This window comes from Perna viridis, chromosome 7 (assembly GCF_037379345.1).
Source record: "Perna viridis isolate PV_CMFRI_1.1 ecotype Kerala chromosome 7, ASM3737934v1, whole genome shotgun sequence".
NCBI classification, from domain to species: Eukaryota; Metazoa; Mollusca; class Bivalvia; order Mytilida; family Mytilidae; genus Perna; species Perna viridis.
In genome coordinates, this window is record NC_142451.1 from 24,216,389 (window position 1) to 24,238,594 (window position 22,206).

The 22,206-nt window shown below is 34.2% G+C and overlaps 1 protein-coding gene, 1 long non-coding RNA gene and 1 other non-coding gene across 6 annotated transcripts in view; all 3 read left to right on the forward strand.

The window, feature by feature from the left end:
- The window catches only part of LOC148611915 (uncharacterized), a 51,451-nt gene that overhangs the window by 25,303 nt on the left and 3,942 nt on the right, over positions 1 to 22,206 (forward strand). For 2 of the 4 annotated variants that reach the window (XM_088592925.1, XM_088592922.1), the window contains exons 20-37: positions 181 to 383; positions 1,489 to 1,562; positions 2,798 to 3,510; positions 3,789 to 3,912; positions 4,248 to 4,820; positions 5,253 to 5,362; positions 9,030 to 9,211; positions 9,658 to 9,868; positions 10,145 to 10,422; positions 12,206 to 12,274; positions 13,359 to 13,508; positions 13,998 to 14,260; positions 14,941 to 15,508; positions 16,131 to 16,319; positions 16,494 to 16,794; positions 17,463 to 17,670; positions 18,245 to 18,362; positions 18,701 to 18,955. In XM_088592925.1, coding sequence (XP_088449051.1) covers positions 181 to 383; positions 1,489 to 1,562; positions 2,798 to 3,510; positions 3,789 to 3,912; positions 4,248 to 4,820; positions 5,253 to 5,362; positions 9,030 to 9,211; positions 9,658 to 9,868; positions 10,145 to 10,422; positions 12,206 to 12,274; positions 13,359 to 13,508; positions 13,998 to 14,260; positions 14,941 to 15,508; positions 16,131 to 16,319; positions 16,494 to 16,794; positions 17,463 to 17,670; positions 18,245 to 18,362; positions 18,701 to 18,955 — 4,589 coding nt within the window. The remainder of the gene's footprint in view (positions 1 to 180; positions 384 to 1,488; positions 1,563 to 2,797; positions 3,511 to 3,788; positions 3,913 to 4,247; positions 4,821 to 5,252; positions 5,363 to 9,029; positions 9,212 to 9,657; positions 9,869 to 10,144; positions 10,423 to 12,205; positions 12,275 to 13,358; positions 13,509 to 13,997; positions 14,261 to 14,940; positions 15,509 to 16,130; positions 16,320 to 16,493; positions 16,795 to 17,462; positions 17,671 to 18,244; positions 18,363 to 18,700; positions 18,956 to 22,206) is intronic. The other 2 variants (XM_088592924.1, XM_088592926.1) reach the window with 2 other exon arrangements.
- Positions 18,962 to 21,583, forward strand: LOC148611916 (uncharacterized). The gene is made up of 2 exons (XR_015924289.1): positions 18,962 to 20,837; positions 20,897 to 21,583. It is a non-coding gene; the product is annotated as an uncharacterized LOC148611916 (long non-coding RNA).
- On the forward strand, positions 21,046 to 21,118 carry LOC148611917 (small nucleolar RNA SNORD47). The gene has a single exon (XR_015924628.1). It is a non-coding gene; the product is annotated as a small nucleolar RNA SNORD47 (small nucleolar RNA).

The following is a 22,206-nucleotide window of genomic DNA, read 5'->3' on the forward strand; positions in this document are numbered from 1 at the left end:
GTTGTTATTTTAAGAGTACATAGTCATTTTGAAACCTTGGAGAAAAAAAATGAGAGTTTGTTGAAAGAATGAATAAAGGAAGGCATTTTCAATAGCATACAATGTAACTCTAGTCACTCTTTATTGTTACAACCTTGTATAGACTTTCCATGTCATAACTCAATTATTTTTCAATTGCAGAGAGGGAACATCCTGCTTGTCCACCACCAATAACTCCACAACAAACACAGCAGGTTCCAACACGTGGAAGCCACTACACCTCTCTTAAACGCAGTGCCTCTAATATGTCTAGTGGAGCGTCTACACCAAGCGAGTCAAAGGTTGAACCATTGAAAGACTTGACAGAGAAGCCAGAGTCAAGCAAGCATAAACCTATTAATAAGGTAAATATTTACTATAAAGAGTTAAAATTTGATAGCTGTACTGGTACATCATTGTTCAGTTACAATTATTGTCGGTACATAAATATGCATATAGAAAATAGTGTAAATTGGATCATTAGGTGATGGGCCTAGATTGTGAAATAAAGAATATTTTATACTGTCTACTGTAAAATTAAAACAGTCATGGCTATAGTAGTACAAATTTGATTACGACATAAACAATTCAAGCAAATTGTCAATATGGCTTGGGTTCCTGATAGAGAACATGGCCAGGATCTTTGAGATAAGTCAATAGATAATCAGTTGATCCAAATAAATGTTCAAAACACCTTGTGATCAGTAGGTTAGGGTGCTGGGATTGGATACAATAATGCCAGTTCACCGAATGCTACTTTGATGACATCTATTACCAGTGGAGAGGCGGAAACATCCGAGAGTACCAAACGCCACTCAAACGATAATATTTACAATTAACACTGACATTTTATAATTCAGGAAGCCCCTACCCAAGGTAAAAAAAGTGCTGATAAATATTGATCAGCAATTAATTAAATTCAGCATTAAGTAGGGGACAGGAAGTCGACTGCTTGATATGACTTTTTTCCTGCACAACACATGTACAAAATACCGAGATTTAAAACATTTAAAGTCTTTCTACCCGAATTTACTTCCATCCATGGAGGTAATCATTGGTTGAAATCTTGATTCAATACAATCACGAAAATAAATACCCCACAAAAAAAAAAAGAACCACAGTATATTGTGATCACCTCTGTCCGTCGGTCTGCCTGTCCGTTACCCATTTCTGCAACAGATTTTTCAATTTCTTTTGGAGGGAATGCTTAGAATTTTGGGGTATTGCTTTTGCATAGGGACTTGTACCTTGTCTCCTATTTTCAGGTTCATTGCACATCTACTTCCTGTTAAATGTATTTAGGTTATGGTAATGGAATATATTTAATAAAATCCTGAACACTTGAATGAATCATCCAGAGGTTAACAAATAGGTATGTGACCTTGCATAGCAGGAACAGGTCCTACAAGTGCGAGATAAAGTAGGACTGTGATACACCCAGATTTTATGATAATTCAATTTTTTTTGCAGCAGGACTCAAAGGAAGGTAAATCGGCTCCTAAGGACAAGGTTGATAAAATGGAGAAGCCTGAAAGCAGTGAAAAGTAAGTATTGAAGGTATTTAAAGTAGTGGTTTGAAATTAGAAAAAGGGGGTTTATGTATTTCTGTCATTTTCTTAGGGTAGTCAAGGGAACCAAGGTTATAGCGGTAATCAAACGAATGTAATCCAGGGACAAAGACCAGACATGGAAAACAGACATACACAACAAAGAACATAAAGTAACTAAAATCATACATACAAAGTAACAAAAGTAAATGAGCAACTCTGACTCCACTAAAAACTAGGAGCATGGACCAGGTGCACCGGTAGGGTAAGCGTCCTCTGCTTTTCTAGAAACACCCAGTCAAGTCCGGGGTAGACAAATGAGGAAAGGAAAACTATGACCTGTTGAATAAATCAGTTTTCATGGTGCTGATGGATACACCATAATGATCCACGAGTTCATGATGACGACCATAAAACTTATGTAGTGATGACTTCAATCTTGTAGCAACATAACCCTGTTCCAGAAGCCTATTTGTTAGAGTTCTAGCGCGATACAAAAAGTCTGCGTAGTTTCGGCAAGCTCTGGCATAACGTATGAGTTGTGATATGAACACTCCATACGCAGGAGCCGAAGGGATGTTGCCACAGGTGAAAGGAAAGTTGACAATTCTGAATGAAAAGTCATCACGTTTGTCGTAAAGTTTGGTCACTAGTTTTCCTTTACCATCGATTTTTAAGTGTAGGTCAAGATATGAGGCTGACTTCACAGTGTCTGTAGTATCTTTTATCTCAAGTCCTTTTGGGTAGATGCGATGTATCAAATCCCTGAAATTAGGATTGTTTAAAGATAACACATCATCTATATAGCAGAAACTGAGATTGAAGGATCTAGCCAAACAATATTCTTTCTTTCTGATCAGATCAGCTATAAAGTCAGCCGCATAAGAGTCAACTACAAAAGAAGGTGGTCTTTTCCTGTGATTATAATATGTTTTCGCGAGAATGGTTGTCTCTTTATTTCAGTTGGCATTATGGGTTCAGATTTGACTTCTCAAATAACTTACTTTTAGTAGATGTTGTTTATTTTTTTTACCTTTCCTAAATGTTTGAATTTCTCCAGATTTTAGTCTCATCAATATATTTTCAAGTGCCAATTTTGCTCAGACTACATGCCAAATGATGCAATTAGTAGTATACTCAAGCTGTACCAAAAGTTTAGTTTAAAAAGTTTCTTGGAATATCTAGTGTTTTATTGATGACAAGTTTATAAGTACTGATTTATTTACCTACAGGAGAAAAGATGATGATGAAAGTGTAGACAAAAAGGAGGAAAAGAAGCCTTTCAAAAGGGATGATAGAAATAAGGATGATAAAGGAAGAGATGATCATCTCAAGTTTGATAAGTTTGACAAATTCAGTAAAGATGATAGGAAAGATAAACAGCCTCCACTAAAAAAGAAAAAGGAGGATCCGCAAGATACGTATAGGAATAATCCGAGATCTAGTAGGGAATTTGTTCGGGGACGAGGACGGGGTTCTCGAGGACCCATGGGCCGTGGACGGGGTCGAGGGGATTATCATCGTAGTTTTGATAGCAGACCAACACGGGGTGGCATGAGGTCAGATAGAGGAAGACCCTTCAGTACAGGTCGTTGGGGTGATCACCAAGAATCGGAGGACTGGGATGAACTTCCTAGAAAGAATAAACCTGAAGATAGTGAGGGTTCCTATGAGGATTTCAGTGACGCTAGTGATAAGGATGGTGAAAAAGATAGAAGGACATTCAGAAATGATCGAGGTGGTAGTAGAGGTAGAGGACGAGGTGGTTTTGCAGATAGGAGACCTAGAGATAATAGATATGACAATGATAAGAGATATAATCACTTTGATGAAAAAAGATCTGAAGGTGGCAATAATGATTATGATAACAGGCGTCGTGATGATAGACCAGAAAGAAGCTCTAGTGGGTTTGCTCCGCGTGGGGAACCCTCTCGACGTGGTCGAGGTAAGAAAGTTGATTTGGACATTTTTTGTTTGGAGTTTTGAAATGCTCAGTCTAGTATATTGAGAAAACTTAATTAGTGCCTTATATAACATAGTATTTCTTGAATTTTGAAATACTGAATTAAAGTGAAAGTTTTGGTATTGTGGATAAGTTAAGTTAGGGTCAGACTGACTTTTTTTTTTGGTGGTGGGGGAGGGAGTAATTTTCTTCATTACTTATTAGTGTTTAATGCTATTGCAGATATTTAGTAGATTGTGAAAGGTAGATAACTATTTCAGGAAGTGCAAACACGGGTAGAGGTATGAGAGGAGGAAGATACAACTCTGCTCCACCAGCACGAGGTGGTTTTGGGAAACCAAGTGTACCACCTTCATCTTACGACGATAAAGGTGAAAGACCTCGGTGAGTACATTTTTCCTGTTACTAAATAAAAGAATTCATATACATTTCATTTACTATTTTTTCACTAACTGGAGGCAACTGCTATAAAAAGAAGCATTTGACTCCCAATAATTTCTGAAGCATGCTGAAATGTGATTCAAGAATGCTTTAAGCTTTTTGAATTATTGTAGCACTGAAGTACATTTATGTAACAAGTGACTCATTTAACCACCAATAATTCTGGAAACTCCAAAAGAATAACTATATGTTACTAGATGGGAAAGATTAGTAGCTTTGTTTTGACACTAAAATTCACCTGTTTTTATGTTGATGTTTCAGTAATTTTTTTTTTTCAGAAATAGAGACAAAAAACCAGAAAGAGCTCCCCCTCCTCCAAGATTTGCAGCCAGGAGGGGTTTAAACGAGAGGGGGAGGGGCACTGATCGTGGCAAAGCCCGTGGCAAAGGTCGAGGAGGAAGTGCCCCTCCTAGCACAGGAACAAAGCCGCCACAGCTGGCTCAGCAAAACTCCTCGGAACATGCCGTAGAAGGAGAGGAATGGGAAACTGCCTCTGAAAGTAGTGATTTTTTAGGGAGAAATGACTCTAAACATGACAAAAGTCAAGAGAAGAGAGACACAACTCCTGGTAGCAAAAGGAGTTTTTCAAGCCAACGTCCAATGAGTGATCGTCAGAATAGAAAAGGACCAAATGACTGGAGAAAGCAAAATGGTGTCGATTATAGAAATCCAAATAAAGAAAAGTCCCCAAATCACCTGACAAAAAACGGGATAGCTAGGGGTAGCAATGGTGCCCCGCGAAAATCCAATTACTCTAACAAGAAAGAGAATGTGTCAAATGTTTATCCTGTTCATGGCATGGTCGTCAATGATCAAAATGCTATCAATAATGCAATGAATAGCTTAAACAAGTAAGTACTTGATTTAAATAATATGATATGGATAACATTCAAGGCAGTACTGAGAGAGGTAGAGGTTATTAATCTATTATTTTTATGGGTACTTTACATGTTTGCTGTGATGATATTTATATCTGTCAATCCCATGAAATACATGTACATGTAGATGATTTTATGCATAATCTGAGCAAGCATAACAGAAAACATTTGAAAGTTAGAATTTTAATAGGTATTTGTGTGTGGGGCTAGATTTCTTTTATGATTAATTCAAGAAATCCTTAATGTATAAAAACCTAGTCTAAAACTTCATCATGAAATGCAAGGAAATCTGTTATGTCTTTATCTACTTTTTCTTTTAATTATGAAACTTGAAATTAGAATTGCTGTGTGATTTTTGTACACTTTGATCTTAGCAAGTCAATTCTATCAAATCTCATTTTGCAGAAGTAGGTCAACAAAACCCTCTGACTTGTCAGATGTATCAAAACCATTGAAAGCTGAAGAAAGAAAGGAGAAAAATGCCCTGGAGAACATAGATATCAATAATTATGCCAGTAAGTTGATCCTTCTTGAAAATTAAGTATAAATAAAACACATTTTTGCAAAAGCATAAATTAACACTAGAGATATTTTGTGAATCCTGTCAATGACCTTAGTGATGAATGTTTTGTCTGACATGATGAAGATACACTATCATTCGCCATACTGAAAGGTCATGTTCTAAGAAGTTCAGGAATTTCTAAAGGGTGTTTCTAGATATTTTATATCCCTGCTTAAAAGAGTGGGAGTTGTATAGCAATGGCCATGTCTTGTGCCTCGAGAAATACAGGAAATACTTACTTTAAGCGTGTGATGGATCAAATTGGTATAAAAATGGTCATTTATGGCAAAAGTAGATCTCATTATTTCTTGCAATATTATTTTTTTCACAAGCCATATACATTAATAGATTTCATAATGACAGAAGTTGAATATTGCAAAATGTCAACTTAAGTAACTTAATTTCAGTATCATTACAAATTAGATTCGGCAAGTTTGTTATGATGTTGAAATTAAACAGAGTAAGTTGATATTTCATGAGTTACAAAACCTTTTTCTCTAATTGATCATATGTCATGGTGGAAATACTAAATGATTGTTTGTAATGATGGCACCAGTTCTTAAGGAATATCAACATTATAAAAGTCGCAACATGACATTCTACCAATCAGATTTTATTGACAGTGCAACATAATTATACACAATTCCAACTGCAAATTTTGATTTCATTAGTTGGTATCACATTGTCCTTGGTGTGATATTGCTGAATACTAATCATCCAAGAAGTAGATGAAATAACCAAATCATAGGGAATGTATATCTTCTTGGTGTCATTATTTTAAAAACTTGTTCTCTTAGTTATCAAAATTATCAGGTATAGATACCAGAAAAATTCAAAACACAGGATTGTCATAGCTGTGAAGTTATTTTCTTTCTGCTTTTTATTCTCTGAATACAACTTGTTCAATTATCCTCCTCCTATGATGTAAGATGTTTAACAATTTAACTTTTGTTTGCCGTGATGATTTATATATATATCTGTCAATCCAATGAAACATCCTGATTATTGAAGTAAATCTGAGCAAACTTGTCCAATGTGTTGTGTCCTCCATGTGTCTGTCACTATGCTAGCCTGTCGTAAATGGTATTAAATCTTAAAAGTAAGTTAACCCACTCCCCCACCTTCATGGTTTCAGTGGGGACAAGGTGATAAGTAGCAGTGCATGTTTTTAAAAGCAATATAGTATTGGCATTTTGTTGTCAAAAGTAACGATTGAGCAGGTTTAATGGCAGAAATTTAGTTCAAGAAAAAAAAAAACACGTTTTAACTAAAGCATTAAAAAAAAAAAACTAAAAAAAAAACTAGGGCTATCATACACCTATACAAAGCTTCTGACAAATAACCAGTGTCTTAATTTTTTTATCATAAGTATTCCAAAATATGTGTAGCTTTTTGAAACTTAGATGATATGAGAAAAATATAAGTAACAATTGTTTTCTTACGGTGCCTTTATGATGATTGAAATGTCTTATGTCAGTGAAGATATATTATCATTCGCCATACTGAAAGGTTATTTTGAAAACTACCATTAATTTGAAGGGGTTCAAATTATTAGAGAGTTCCTTGTCTAATTCAGACCTGATTTTTTCTGCTTTTTCAAATCCGTATTTTACTGTATATTTATTTCCAATTTTGCCAATTTCTGCTTTATTAGTAGACCTCGTAAAATCATCTCTGCTAATTAGATAAGGCAAGAAAAGAAAAAAAGTAGGTACGTTTTAGATTACATTTCAATAAAAAGTAGGGTGGGTAGGCTAGGGTAGGTAGGGTCACCTTGACCAGACATTTTTTTTTGTTTGGTCTGAGGACTTGAAAAATGGGATTAAAAAGACCAGGGATCTTATGTCTTATGTCATCATACTGAAAAATTACATCAGTAACACATCATGACCTTGGGGATCTCAACAAATAGACAAAGATATATATGTCAACTTGCGTTAAAATTAAATCCTTTTTTACCTAGTATGATTTGTGTTAAGGGAACATTGTTGGCAGTATGTACCAGCTGCAACAGATCTGTATAGTTGAATGAAAAATAAAAATCCTGGAGGTGTGGTTCATACATTATTAGTCCCCTTTTCTGAAAATCTTTTTGACTTAAATTGTGGCATTTAAGCATGACTTAATTGCATTGGATTACCAGAATGTTATCTAGATTGCTGTGATGATTCAAATTTATCTGTCAGCAACTGGGAGCCTCTTGTTTTCATAGTGCCTTGATGAGGATTGAAATGTCTTATGTCAGTGAGGATATATTATCGTTTGCGATACTGAAAGGTTATTTTGAAAACTACCATTGATTTGAAATGGTTTAAATTATTAGAATGGTCTAGTTTTCCTTGTCAAACAAGATAAGGCACACGAAAAAATATGTTTTAAGATTACACTGGATGAAAAAATAGTGTGGGTAGGTAGGAGGATTTCTTGACTTTCATAGTGCTCAACTACAAAGTGGTAATTCAGCAACATTTCATTAAAAGAAATACCAATGAAATATGCTAGGGTAGGCAGAAAAAAAAAAAAAGGGATATATAGGGTAGCCTATACCATGCCTAATTTTTTCATGGCCAGACGACTTGAAAAATAGGATTATCAAGACAGGGACCTTAGATGATGCTTTATAACTGGATAGGCCTATTGAATTGGAACACCCACTTTATGTTTTTAGAAGCAAATTAAAAATCCTGGTTAAGAAAAAACATTATAGTACCTCTATGATGATTGAAAGGTCATATCAAAACTATTTGTCATGACTACGGGGATCTCAACAAATAGACAAAGAGAGAGAGAGAGAGAGAGAGAGAGAGAGAGAGATGGATGTATGTATGTCAACTTATGTTAAAATGAAAACCTTTTTACCTTCTTGACTTTTGTTATGTACCTTCATGACTTGTGTTGTGTGTTATGTTTATTGTCAGTATACTAGCTGCTACAGATCTGTATAGTATAGTGAAAAAGATTTCCTAGAGGTGACCAACAAATCATTTGGTTCACTCATTGCATTGAATTACCAGAGATATATCTAGATTGCTGTGATGATTCAAATTTATCTGTCAATCCAATGAAACAGAATGATTATTAGAATGAATCTGAGCTTGCTGATCTGTGGAAAGTTATAAATGCTATATGGTGTGGTGAAAATTGGTTGACTGAGAATTCACAGAAAAAATCTTGCCTTATCAAAATCATTTTTAATTTAACCTACTACAAACAGTTCCATCATATGAGGTCAGAGGTTATCCCAAATTTAATGTCCTAAAGGTATAATACCAGGTCCAAGTGCTTGTGAGGAATGTGTTGGCTTCTATGAGATTCTTATGTAAAACTTACTGGTGTTATAAATGTTTACTCGAGGAAACAAAACTACCTGTGCTGAACTTCAAGTTGGATGTAATAAATGTTATGAAGTGTTACTTGATTTTTAATGTGCATAGAGTCCATTTTGGTATGCATCAAAGTATTAATCAAGAATTACCTTTATGATGATTGAAATGTCTTATATCAGTGATGATATATTATCATTCGCCATACTGAAAGGTCAAATATTCTTTAATGACGTTAGTTGTATGATTATAGAAGTTTGCTGGGCTTATACAGAAGAGTGATTTCTTTTTTTTTAGGCGTAGTGGTAATTGATGACATCTATGGAGAGGCTGTAGATGATCATGAATTTTCTCCTGAGAATGAAGGTTTCCAAGAAGTTACATCTAAGAAGGCTCTGAAACTAAAACAGAAAGCTCAACAGGAGGCTGAGCTGAAAAAGCAGATTACTGAAAAACAAAAGAAAGATGCTCATAATAAGGTACCTTTGATCGGTCACTTAGACCTTTTTTTTCCAGACCTTTTTAAGTGGTTTTCAAGAATTTCATTTTAGAAGAAAAGTTCATATATATTTGTTGGTTAAAGATGGCTTTACAGGAGACAAAAAAACTAAATATAAGTTTCTTGTCTATGCAATCCATTAAGAAAAAAATATCAGTCACCACAATAAACCAGTATTATGCCTTGGGGGTTTTGAAAATGCTGGTGTGTCTGTAAAGATCCTTCTTGCAAGCAAGTAGTATTCTTAAAAAAAATATTGTCTAGCCTATGAATTTTATAAGTTCTTTGTTAAGACTGAATTATGTTTCAAACTGTAAGTCTCACCTGTAAATAAATGCATTATTACAGAAGTTTGTAACATACAGAACATGCTTTCTTTATCTGAAAATTGAATTTATTCTCAGAGTCATGTACCATACTTTCTAGGTTGTAGCAAAGCCTAAAGGTGTTCACAACAATGCTGGAAAGAAAGGATTTGGTAAAAGTAAATTACCTCCCAGATTTGTCAAGCAGAAGGAGCAGAGGGATAAAGAAAGTGATCAAGGATTTGATATGATGAAAGTTGGAAACTGGGACAACGATTTAGCCAACAACATACCTTCTCCTGCAATGAATATTGATATGGATAACTCAATGGGTAATTTAATTTCCTTGTGTGGACTATGTATACATATAAAATCACTAATTTATTCCAGTTTTGTTATAGTATTATGGTATGATGGTATAAATGAAAAAAAGTGGACTAGTTGAAGTTGAAATGTATTGTAGAATTTTTTTTAAATTCATACACATATTAAGTTGTTTTTTCACTGTAAATCTATTTCAAGCATTGTCAACTTAGCTAGTTTTGTTTGTTACGAAAAGTCTAGTCAGAATTTCAAGTCTTTACAATTACATTGTGCATTGTTTATAGCTGACCAAAATGCTCATGTTGCCAATCCAATGACAATGAATACCATCCCAGCCCCGCTTCCCTCAGTGAATGCCTGGACAACCAAGCCAATAAGTTATGCAGCTGCTACTGTTACTGGAGGTGGCCTACAGCAGATGGTGGACAACAAATTTGACAAAGGAGATCAACACGATAGTGGAATTGATGTTAGTGACCAACCTAATTCTGCAGGCTCTTCCACTCGAAGCTCCCCAAGTGCAGAAAATAAATTGAGGAGTGAGAAGGTGACAACACCCAAAGTAATGGAATGTCCAAAATACTTGGTTCCGTCATTTTTTGTTAATTTACTTTAAATTAATTGAATGTCAGTGTCAAATAAGTTTTACTCTGAATGAAGAAATTTTAGTCCATATTTTTGTAGAGAAAGGATTCTTTGGAGGTTCTCATCTTTGTTTTAAAAAAATTGCATTTCTTTTCTGTGATAAAAAGAGAAACAAAAATCTTTTATAAGATTCATTATTGATGAAGACATTAACTGTGATGCACAGAAAGTAAACAGGTAAATTTAGAATTAGATATGGCTTATTCTTCTTGTCATTGTCAGATTTTGAAGCTATTTCTTATGCCGAACCATTTTAATTAACTTGGTATGAATAATTATCAGATTTGTATTTTAGTCATTTGGATTGAAGATACTTGTCCATTTAAGAAGTGTAACTTCCAAAGAATACTAGTAGAAGTTTTTAAAAAAAATCTTCCTGGGGGGACTAGGAATCAATTACTTTTCTGCACTTACAAATTTGTGTTAAAATTTATTATTTTGTTTCTACATTCTTAGCTTTTATGCTGCTTCCTGGCTTTAATATGTAAACTGGTTAGATAATCTCCATCAACTGCTGTGTTGTCAAAAACTCGCATGTACACAAGAATTATTAGGAGCATGTAGTTGTCCTGTATTGACAGTAATTTGATCATGTCTGGCATATTTGTACTTCTGCAAATAACCATAATATAAGCAATTTTTTCAAAATGCAATTTTCCCATTTACAGTTTTAACACGCCTGCAAATTTTCAGTCATTCAATCAGCAATACTAGTAGCATTTACTGCCAGAAGTCTATGATTGAACAGTCCCTTAGATAATGATATTGGCAACACAGCAGTTAAGAAATGAACATGGGCATTGGACAAATTTCTTTGCATGCTTTTCTCCTACTTTGGTGTATATTATTACTATTCCAATGCATGCTGTTCTTCAATAGCAATATTGAACTATTTTCATGGTATTTATTATATTACCATGTTGAGGAATTGTTACAGTCAATAAGAGGAGGTAAATGCTGGTTGTGGTAATATTTCACAAATATGTTCTGTTTAAATATATTCTAAAAAAAAATTGATATTAATAGGGCTCTTACAGTAAAAATTACTGATTTGTATTTGAATGCCAGTTTCTTATTTTACCCACTGTTACTTAAAATATTCATTTTACATAATTTTTAAGAAAATTCCAGCCACTAGGTAGAAAGCAATATTAATTGGTATTCTGTAAATTTTACTGGACAAGCCCTTAAGTAGCTTCTTCAGAATGCATGTATTTATGTTGAATAATGAACAAACTGATTTTTCTAGGCTTTTAAAGATAGAATATGAACTTAAACTTGCATGATTTGAAATGAATCTGAAAACAAACTGCTTTCACAATTAAATCAGGGTAATAGAAACTTTATTTTAACTGAAATGAAGACAGGAAGACATGATGTACTTAGTCCTTCAGTTTGTGTCATATTTTATTGCAACTTCTGTGAAGTGTAAAGTAATTTATTAAAACTATGGCCGTACAAATCTTTCTAATGCCAATTAATTATTGACAAACACTTGTCAGCTGATATTGTTTAGCTCAATTCTGAACATTTCTGTAGACAAAAATATATTTTGAGCATGTATTGATTACCATTATCCAAGATAAACCAAGCCGAAATGTATTATAATGTAGAAAGGCTTATAATGATAAGGGCACCTCTGTGAATTTATGAGAGTATTTTGCTCCATATCTCAACTTAGTAGTAATATTTGTTTTCAGAAAAATGACCAAATTAAGGTTGATCAACACAGAAATACATTTGATTCCCCAAAACCACAGAGACAAAAGGTAAGATAAGTCTGTGTTAATTATACCCACACTTAATGACTGGGTGGGTAATTGGAATCACCTTGTCTGTCCAACCAGTTTTCATATCTAGTATCAGGGATTGAATTCAAGAATTTTTTCAACTAGCTAAATTTAGCAAGTAATGATAAGTTTAAACTCACTAAATCTAAGTTACTTCAGTTATTTCTGAACTGAACCAAAGATACATATAGAATTCCAGATGCAAAATTTAATTTTAGCTTGCATTTAGCAAATACTTCCCCTTTAATTAAATCTCTGAATAAATTGGCTCCCAATGGATGGATTATATTTCAAATTTGGTGTGTATTTTCATGTTGATGTGGCATCATTATAAGCCATTTTGGGTGATGTTTAATATCAACTTCCTGTTTAGTGGGACTTGGCCGCTATTCATTACATGGAATGATCTAGAAAATATTTGTCACAAAAATCTCAGCACCCAATAGATGGATTTCAAATTTGTTGTACAGCTTCATGTAGAAGGGGCAAAGGTTGTTAGGTATTTTGGGTGCTGTCCGATATCCACTTCCTGTTTGGTGGGACTATGCCACACTTCATTATATGGAATGGCGGAGAAAAATTTTGTCACCAAAAACTGTGCTTCCAATGGATGGATTGATTTCATATGATAGCGTCATATAGATGTGACTTTGGTTGGTCTTTGATATCAACTTCCCGTACAATTTGGGGTATGCCTAGCATGACAATGCATGCAATTTCTTGTTTATAATAGTTTTGTACATATATTTATTTATTTAATTAGGGAATGCTACTTTTTCTTAGATGCTTAGCACAGTTGGAGTTACAACTTAAGATCCTTACATATGATCATTTTGAAGGGTTACAGGAATAAATTGAGATCCATACCCGATTAAGAAAACCAGATAAGTCTTAACTAATTTTAGGGATGTCATCATAACTACTTGCTCAATAAGTTTTCTTTCATTAGTATTATTACTACTACATAATTTATCCATAAAAAAAACTTGACACACCCATACTAGTGTTGTTTGCATCTTGTGATAGGCCGATTTTTTTAAGTATTGAAGTATGGATATTTCAGGTTGTGAGGAGTGAAAAAGTTAGTGTTAAGGATACAATGGAAAGAGATAATAAGGCTGTAAAAAAACCTGATAGTCTGAAAGAGAAATCCAGGAATGCTGCTGCTATGGACAAACCTGAACCGATACAATTACCTCCCAGTATATTCAAGGTAGGGTAAATCATGTGGTACTGTTTTCACAATGTTTCATAATAAATGTGCAAGAATACACCATTTTTTTCTATGTGCATAGAATATACTTGCAGCTTTCAATATCAATATATTTACACCTCTGTTCATTTAATGGGTGGTATATTGGAATCACCTTGTCTGTCTGCATACTCTCTTCCCGAATATCATCACAATCATCTTGTCTCTCATTGGACAGATTGGTTATAAATTTGGTATGTGGTTTTATATAGATGGTGCACAGGTTGTAAGTTATTCTGGTTTCTATCAAATATCAACTTTATGTTTCGTTTAATTGTCCTACAAATTGGGGTAAACCTATCACCACTACCTCTGCAAATTAATGTTTATCTTGTTGTTCTAGGGCATATATTGTTATGTAAGAGGAGATATTGTATGTAGCATATTAGAAACTAACCTTGCGTGTAATTAGTAAAATGTTATTGGATTGTTTTACCTGTCTTGTTATAGGGAGAAATAAAACTTGATTTTATCTATGATCATGAGCTGGCCAAATTCACTCAGAATAAGCTGGAGCAGGAGGATTGTCCAGTAACATCAGTTTCGTCCCTGAGTATAAGTAACACTGGAGGGACATCACAGCCTATGGTAACACTGCCACCCTCACCAACAACACAGGATCTAGATATTAAAATAGCCTCAGTACGAACCTTCTGGGATATTGATGGAAGTCCGATGCAACCTTCATCGCTGCCAATGGGATTTGACCAAGGGTATGCTTTTAAGTTCTTTTTTACCTGCGTCCCCAAAGGCGGAAGCAGGTCTAGGAGTTTGGTCACTCCGTCCTGCCATACGCCTGCCTATCCATAACACTTCAGCTTGTTATCACAACTCCTCTGAAACTCTTCTACAGAATTTCATGAAAATTGGTATTTAGCAAGAACACCATATGTAGTTGTGCATATTATGAGGAAATATTGATTGTCTAATTTTTATGGGAGTTGTGCCCTTTTGAACTTAGATATTTATTGAAGTTCATCATTTATCAGTCTTGCATGGCTACTCCACTAATACTACCCTTCAGAATTTCATAAAACTTGGTCTGTAGCTAGAACACCATATGTATTTGTGCATATTATCAGGAGATTTTGATTCTCTATTTTTTATGGGAATTGTGTTCTGTAGTTCGGTTTATTCGTCCGTATTAATATTTTTCATCGCATTTTCATCGGCAACTATGAATTTACAATGCAGTGTGACACGTATCGATTGATCAATGCTTGTTCTAAGTGAATTAATGCAATGTTTATATATAATTGATTACTTAAGAAAAAAATTGGTTACAATACGAAGATAGTACAGAAGAATTTGAAAAAGTGTTTGCCATTGAAATGAAGTTCAAATCAGCTGTAACATAATAGATAAGTATACAATTTTGTGAATTGGTTTTCAGAATGAGTGGCAGTGGTGGATTGGGAACAGCAGTGTCATCTGAATCAGATAATGTAATGGTAACATCATCATATCCTACATTTAGTTCAGGTGACCTTGACACAGATCTTGTTGACCAGAAGACTTTAGACCTGGACCAAAGACAAGATGATAATAACTCACTAGTTGGTAATGGTCCAATGTCAACCATGTCACCAAGAAGTCAGGATGGTAGGAGTTACAGTTCTAATAACTCATCCCAAGATAATAGGAACTTTAATGCCTCTGTTCAGGACAGTCTAAACTTCAGCCATGCTGCTGATAACTACACCAGTCATGCCACAGAAAGTCTGAATTTCAGTAGCCATGTTAGTGTTCCTGATACCTTTAGTACCCAGGATTTACAGGACTCGTTAACGTTTAGTTCTAATGATGACTTGAACTTTAAACCTCATTCCTCTGTACCTGAGTCCATGAAGTTCAGCAGTCCAGCAGTCCTAGATGACAATCTGGCAAAGTTCAGTACATCAGATGTCAACACTAGCCTGTCATTGGACATTAAAAGTTCAGAACAGAGTAATGTTTGCAAGGTAATTATTCAGTTAAAAAAATCACTTGAAGTAATTCAGTGAAGATGACATACTATAGTACAAGATTAATCCCCAATAGTTGAAAATGTGTTGAAGGATATATCTCATGAGCCAAATGATGAGGTGGTTGTGACATAGTTATTTTATTTTCACTAGGATGACAATACACATCACTCACCGGTCTGATGGCACACTCATTTGTGCTTACTCCATGACATGTACAATGATGAAAACCTCACTAAAATTGTATGCATAAAAAATTTAAAAATGGGAGGTAATTGTTTGAAATAGGGAAAAGTTTTTTTCTCTAAAGATACCATGTTATACAGGATAATACTTAGTCAACCTTCTTGCATTTTTTTGTTTTTTGTTTTTTGTTTTTCTTCAAAATATTGATTTTAACATACAAGTATATATAAATTGAAATACATTTTGATTCAGAATCCAGGAAGCTGGGGTTGTGGTAGTATTGTATTTGATTGATTCTTGTTTTTTCTTTTTATATAAAGCAAAACCAAAATGTGTGACTAAACTCAAATGCAATGCTACATACTGATCAAGTAAATATGCAGAATTCAAAGTTACTTAAGTGACTTACAATCAGATGATTTAATTGTTTTAGGTAAAACCCCAGCTTCAGCAGCAGATGCAATCAGCCCAGAAGGAAGTAGAATTTGATGTTGTTGATGAGGTAGATATACCTTCTTGTCCAACCAGTCCACAAATTCCAAGCATGATGACACAAGTGTCTCAGCCACAGTATCAGCCATTCCAAATGGGTGCATCACAGTTTGTGGCTCCTGAACCGAGGGTATGTGTCAACTTGACTAGAACAAAGGCATTTTATTGATTTCACATATGGCCAAAATTATTAGCAAGTCTTGATTTTCACAAAGAATCAATTTCATTGGTTCCTACTATGTATTCTAAACATCATAAAAGTTACACTATGTTGACTCTAAAAGTTTTTTTTTATTTACTTCAGCAACCAAGTCAACAGCAGAATTTTGGACTTTCACAGACAGCTCTTGGACAGTCTGCATATGGTCTCTCTCAGACAGCTCTTGGGCAGTCTCCTTTCTCCCAGAACAGTTTGTTCTTGCCAACAACTCCTACACAGCCAGACAATTTTCAACAGCTGCCACTGTCCTTCCAGAGAAACCAGATGCCAGCCCAGCCCCATGTACAGCCGTTTGGACAGCCACAACCAAATACTATCATGGTGTCATCTGCTACATCATCGCTGATGTCAACTACCATCAAACCACCTAACCAAAGTAGCTATGGTGAGTCTTACCTTTGAGCTTTTTTTTTTGCTTGGATTTCAAATGAATTGCCTGTCTACTTAAAATAAGAAAATAAAAATACTTAGGTCATTTGAATATTGGTTGATATATTTGAAATCTGGAAAAATTTTCCAGTCAGTTTACTGGAATATTTTAGTCGATAAGTTTTCTTTTTTTGATTAATAATTTATTTCTATTGAGCCAAATGATGATACTGTTGTGTCTTAGTGATTACTCACTGGGAGGACAATACACATCACTCACCGGTCTGATGGCGCTGTATTTAACATAATTAAATTAATTTATTGTAGCATTAATTGGTAAAAAGATATTTATTTAAAAAAAAAAAAATGTGTTGAAAATAATTTGTGAGATTTAAGTTTACCTTGATAGAAACTTGCTCAGCTATGCCGAGAAATTGATAAATTTTAAACTTCCAAATTAGTAGAATAATGATAAGCAGCTGTTTGCTGTGCAGGATTCTATTTATAGCACAATAAAACAATCAACAAAGATTATCTCATGAAAACTTTGTTTTCTTTATTGGTGAATGTTCTTTCATTATTGCAAATGATCATAACTAAGTAATAAGTGTAGAATAATAAAATTTTTATTCAATGGCTTACAATAGACACATAACAGAGTATAAATAAAAAATTCAATTTTAGGCACTGCTATACAGAAGAACATCACACCAAATTCCTTACAGTTTGGACAAAATATGAACAACAGCAGTTTACAGCCATCTCCTCAGATATCATTTATATCATATGATCCAAATCAACTGTTTGGTGCCAATCCATTGTTGGGAGCCACACAGACACCACAGAATAATGCATCTTCTCAGTTGTTAGGCTCACAGCTTGTACAACCAAGGTGAGAGTCTACATGGTCAAAATGAACTGTAAGATGTTCATGAGCTGTTATGGTCAAATGATGATAAAATTCTGCCAAATGATGTAATTTGATTATTACCCAAGCCCGTATTAATATCTGATGACCATTTACATCTAAATGTCTGTTAGTGTCATAGATAACATTTTGGTATGCATGCATATCAGCCATAGTGTCAACTACGTTTTTTCTGAAAGTCTGGTTTCAACGTATATTTGTCTTGGGTCTCAATTACATTTTAACCAGATTAATTTTAGTAGTATGCTTCAATAAGGGCTATTCCATAAAAAAGTGTGTCCTGGGAGCAGAATGCCCATGATGTATTGGGGTACCACCAACACATTAAAATTCAGATGCAATACATTTATCTTGTTAGAAAAATTCAAATTTTACTCTGGAAACGCTAGACATCAGGTGAGGAGCCCACCATAATGGAAAGTAAAGTGTTAGGGTCTTATCCTGCTGTAGTGGTCATCTTTTGTTGTATGCTTAAATCTCCTGCATTTTTTTTGTTTCCAACTCGTAGAAACTAATGTTTCACCAACATTCATTTCAGGCCAGCTGTACAGAATGTTCAACCTGTTCAGGGAAATAACTCATTCTACCAGCAGCCTCCTCAACAAGCCATGCAACAGACAAGCTTCTTCTCGCAACCTAGTACATCATCTTTTCAAGTATGTCTAGTAACTTGTATCCTACTTGCTTTTAGTATTGCAGCATTTGAATTATCTAGTTTGATTTAGAAGGCAGTGTGATTAGATACCCTTCTATGCTACACTTAATTCTGAATATGTCCCTGTTCATCTAATATGAATACTACATTATGGAAGCAGACAGGACTTGTATAAGAAATACATTTTGACATATTTATATTGGATTAATGTTCAATCCTTACTGAATAGTTTTCCAAAGTCATAACATTGTGTCTGGGTAGTAATAGAAATAAATAAGGAGAGGATCCCACATTTACAGACTTAGAAATGTTGTGGAACAAAATCATATTTCATTTCAGCAAATCAATAACAACAACAGAAAACAGAATGAACAGTTGATGTTACAGGCCTGTCTGTTACAAGCTGCTGCTGCTGGAGCGGGGGCATCAACACAGTTCCCCTTACAGTTTGGTAATCAGACTCCTGCCAATATGAATCTGTCCTTCCAACAGCCTTCACAGATGACTATCCAGCCAGGTCAATCAGCCATGCCCCCAGGACAGTCCAGTAAAACATCACAGTTCAGTACACAAGGCTCACCTCAAAGTACCCCAGTAAGTTTTTTTCTTTTAAAGTCTTTGTTTTTGTTTTGTTAACATAACTGCAAAAGAGAAGATATATAGAAAGTAAAACAAAGGGCTGTCCTGTAGTTACTGGAAAATCAACAAAGTATCTATATTAGATGTATATACAAGTATCTGTAATAGTTTTACATACTATCTTGGTCAAATGATGATACAATTCTGCCAAATGATCTTGTATGATTATAACCCAAGCCCGTAATAATATCTGATGACCATTTTTCTTCCGACATATAAATAAGATTAATGTTCTCTTTGAGACTGAAATAAAATAGTAGCATGAATTGAGATTTACTGAGAATAGAATATGAAATGAAGTAGGGTTATCATAGGCTGTGAAACCAGTCATGAAAAAAATGTCATATTAAAATTAATTTTCTTTTTAAACGTGAAGATTCTTGATAAAATAATTTGATGACCCCATTTCATGCATGTAACCTTATTTACCAGATATTGTAGTCGTATCTATTGAAGGTCTTAAAAAACTGGTAAAAATTGTTTGATGAGCATGTTCATTTTTTCTTTTTTTGCCTCACCTGGCCATATGAGCTTATGCCATCACTTGGCATCTGTGTTGTCCTTGTGGACAAAATTTTAAAAATCTTCTCCTCTGAAACTACTAAACTGACAGGTTGTAAACTTGGCATGATTGTCCATTAGGGTGTTCTGTATAAAATGACCGTTGGGATTTTTGATCCGTGAAAAAACATTGCCGCCGTTACTAGAAATAGAACATAGGGGTCAGAAGGCAATTTTTTGCAAATGACTCAACAACTGAATCCTTGTGGGGTAATATTGTTCAGCATCATGAGACGGACGTATGCCAAAATTTTCAAAACGATTTGTCAACTGATGTAGGAGTTGCTGCCCCTGAAACAGGTTTTTTTTTTTTTTTTTGGTGGCATTTGCATATGCAACTTTCAAAGTCTTCTCTAAAACCATTGTACAGAATTCAATGAAAATTGGCATGTTTGTTCCTTTGGGTATCTCGCACAAAATGACTTTTGGAATTTTTATTAGTGGAAAAACATGTTTGCCTTTACTGAAATAAAAACATAGGGGTCAAAAGGCAGTTTTTGGCAAATAACTTAAAAACTGTTTCCTGTGGGAAAATTCTTGCAGGGAATAATATAGTTCAGCATCATGAGATGGACCTATGTTGAAATTTTCAGAATGATGTTATGACTGATGTAGGAGTTATGGCCCCTGAAACTGTTTTTGTGTTTTTTTTTCTCACATGTACAACTTTGAAAATCTTGTGGTCAAAATGACTTGTAATTTTTAATCCATGAATAGATATGGCTGCCTATACTAAAAATGGGACATAGGGGTAGGAAGACAGTTTTTTTTTTTAAATAATTAAAAAAATGTTGATATAATGAAAATTCTGGTTCAGGTCATGAATATCTAATAAAAGCATTTCCTGCATTTGACAATTCAGTTGATTTTAACTTGGCCTGTCTCATTCCTCAAGTTTTTCAAATAAGCAAATGGCTAACCAGGTGAGCGATTCAGGCTCTCTTGAAAACATTTATGCTATTTTATGGATATCTGGAGTATTGTGATAGATTTGAGTGTAAAGAGAAGTCAGATGATAATAAAATTCTGCCAAATGATGTAGAAGGATTAGAATCCAAGTCCATACTTATATCTGGTGACTGTCTTTTCTCTTTAATATGAAATGCTTTGAACAATGGTCTCGTAAGTCCAAATAAATTTTGTGAAATTTATAAGAAAAATTAAAACTGTCTGTTAGAAGTAGCAGGTATAATTAAACAGCAAGTACCTACATTGCATACTACACAACTTTCTTAACCAGAGATGAATATCAACCATATGTAGGTGGATTTTTCAGGTCGTAAAATTTTTGTTACAATACTACAATGTGGGGCGATCTAAAAAAAAAAAAAAAAGCCTAATCCTACCCACTAATTCCATTACCTTTCCATTACCTATTTTTAAACTTGTATGATCTTACATAGCATACCTATCCCTCCTGACATCATGGAGGCTGTTTGTATATTACATTATATTAAATGAGCAAGACTAAGGTATCAAGAAAAGTCAAATGATGATAAAATTCTGCCAAATGATGTAGAATGATTATAACCCAAGCCCGTAATTATATCTGATGACTGATTTTCCTCTGTAATCAGGGATTTTCTTCTGTTTTTTTAGCAGATATCCGCTATTTCAAATTCGAATTTTACTGTTACAATTCTTTTTTTACTGTATACTTCTGATTTTGCCAATTTCTGCTTTGTTTGTTGACCTCATAAAATTATCTCTGTAATATGAAATGCTTTTGAACAATGCTCTGATAAAACCAATTAAATTTTGTGAATTTCTTAGAATATTTTACAACTATGTCTGTTTGAAGTAGGTTATAAAAAGCTATAGGTTTGGCGAGGTATAGCTGAACAGTAAGTCCCCACATTGCATACCTACACCACTAACTTAACCAGGGATTATTTTCTTTCTGTATGCAGATTTTTTTAGCGAGTAAAATCCTAGTTGCAGTACTGGGATTAGAAGAGGCAATGCATCATTTATCACATTCCAGGTAGAAATGTCCCATTAAAAAAAAAAAAAAAAAAGAAAGGCCCTATCTTCAAAATTTATTCCTACCCACTACTTATTACCTTGCCAATACCTTTTTTTTAACAAGTGTATTCTTATGTACCTATCCCCTCTGACATCATGGAGGCTATTGTTAATTGTTGTACATTACATTGATATTAAATAAACACAACTTAGATATTAAGAAAAGTTAAATGGTAATAGAATTCTGCCAAATGATGTAGAATGATTGTAACCCAAGCCCATAATTATATCTGATGAGTAAAGAATATCAAATTAAATGGGGGTGAAAAAAATATCACATCAAAATCAATGTTCATTTCTTTCAAGATAACCCTAATAATAGATATTAAGGACAACAAAAATGGATGGGTCCAGTGATTCAATTATTTGATGAACCCCTTATAGTGATAATACATGTGATCATATTTGCGTAATATTGTAGTTTTATTTATTGAAGGTCATCAGAAAACTGGTAAAAGTTAATGGACTTGCATGATCATCAGTCTTTTTTTTTTTTTTTTTATACATATATTACCTCAAAAGTGACTTGTAAACTTATCTTAGCTTAATCTGTCAGGTCTTAGGGTAGGTATTTCTCATGGAAATTGAGCATGTAACATCGTGTACATTTGAGTCATGAT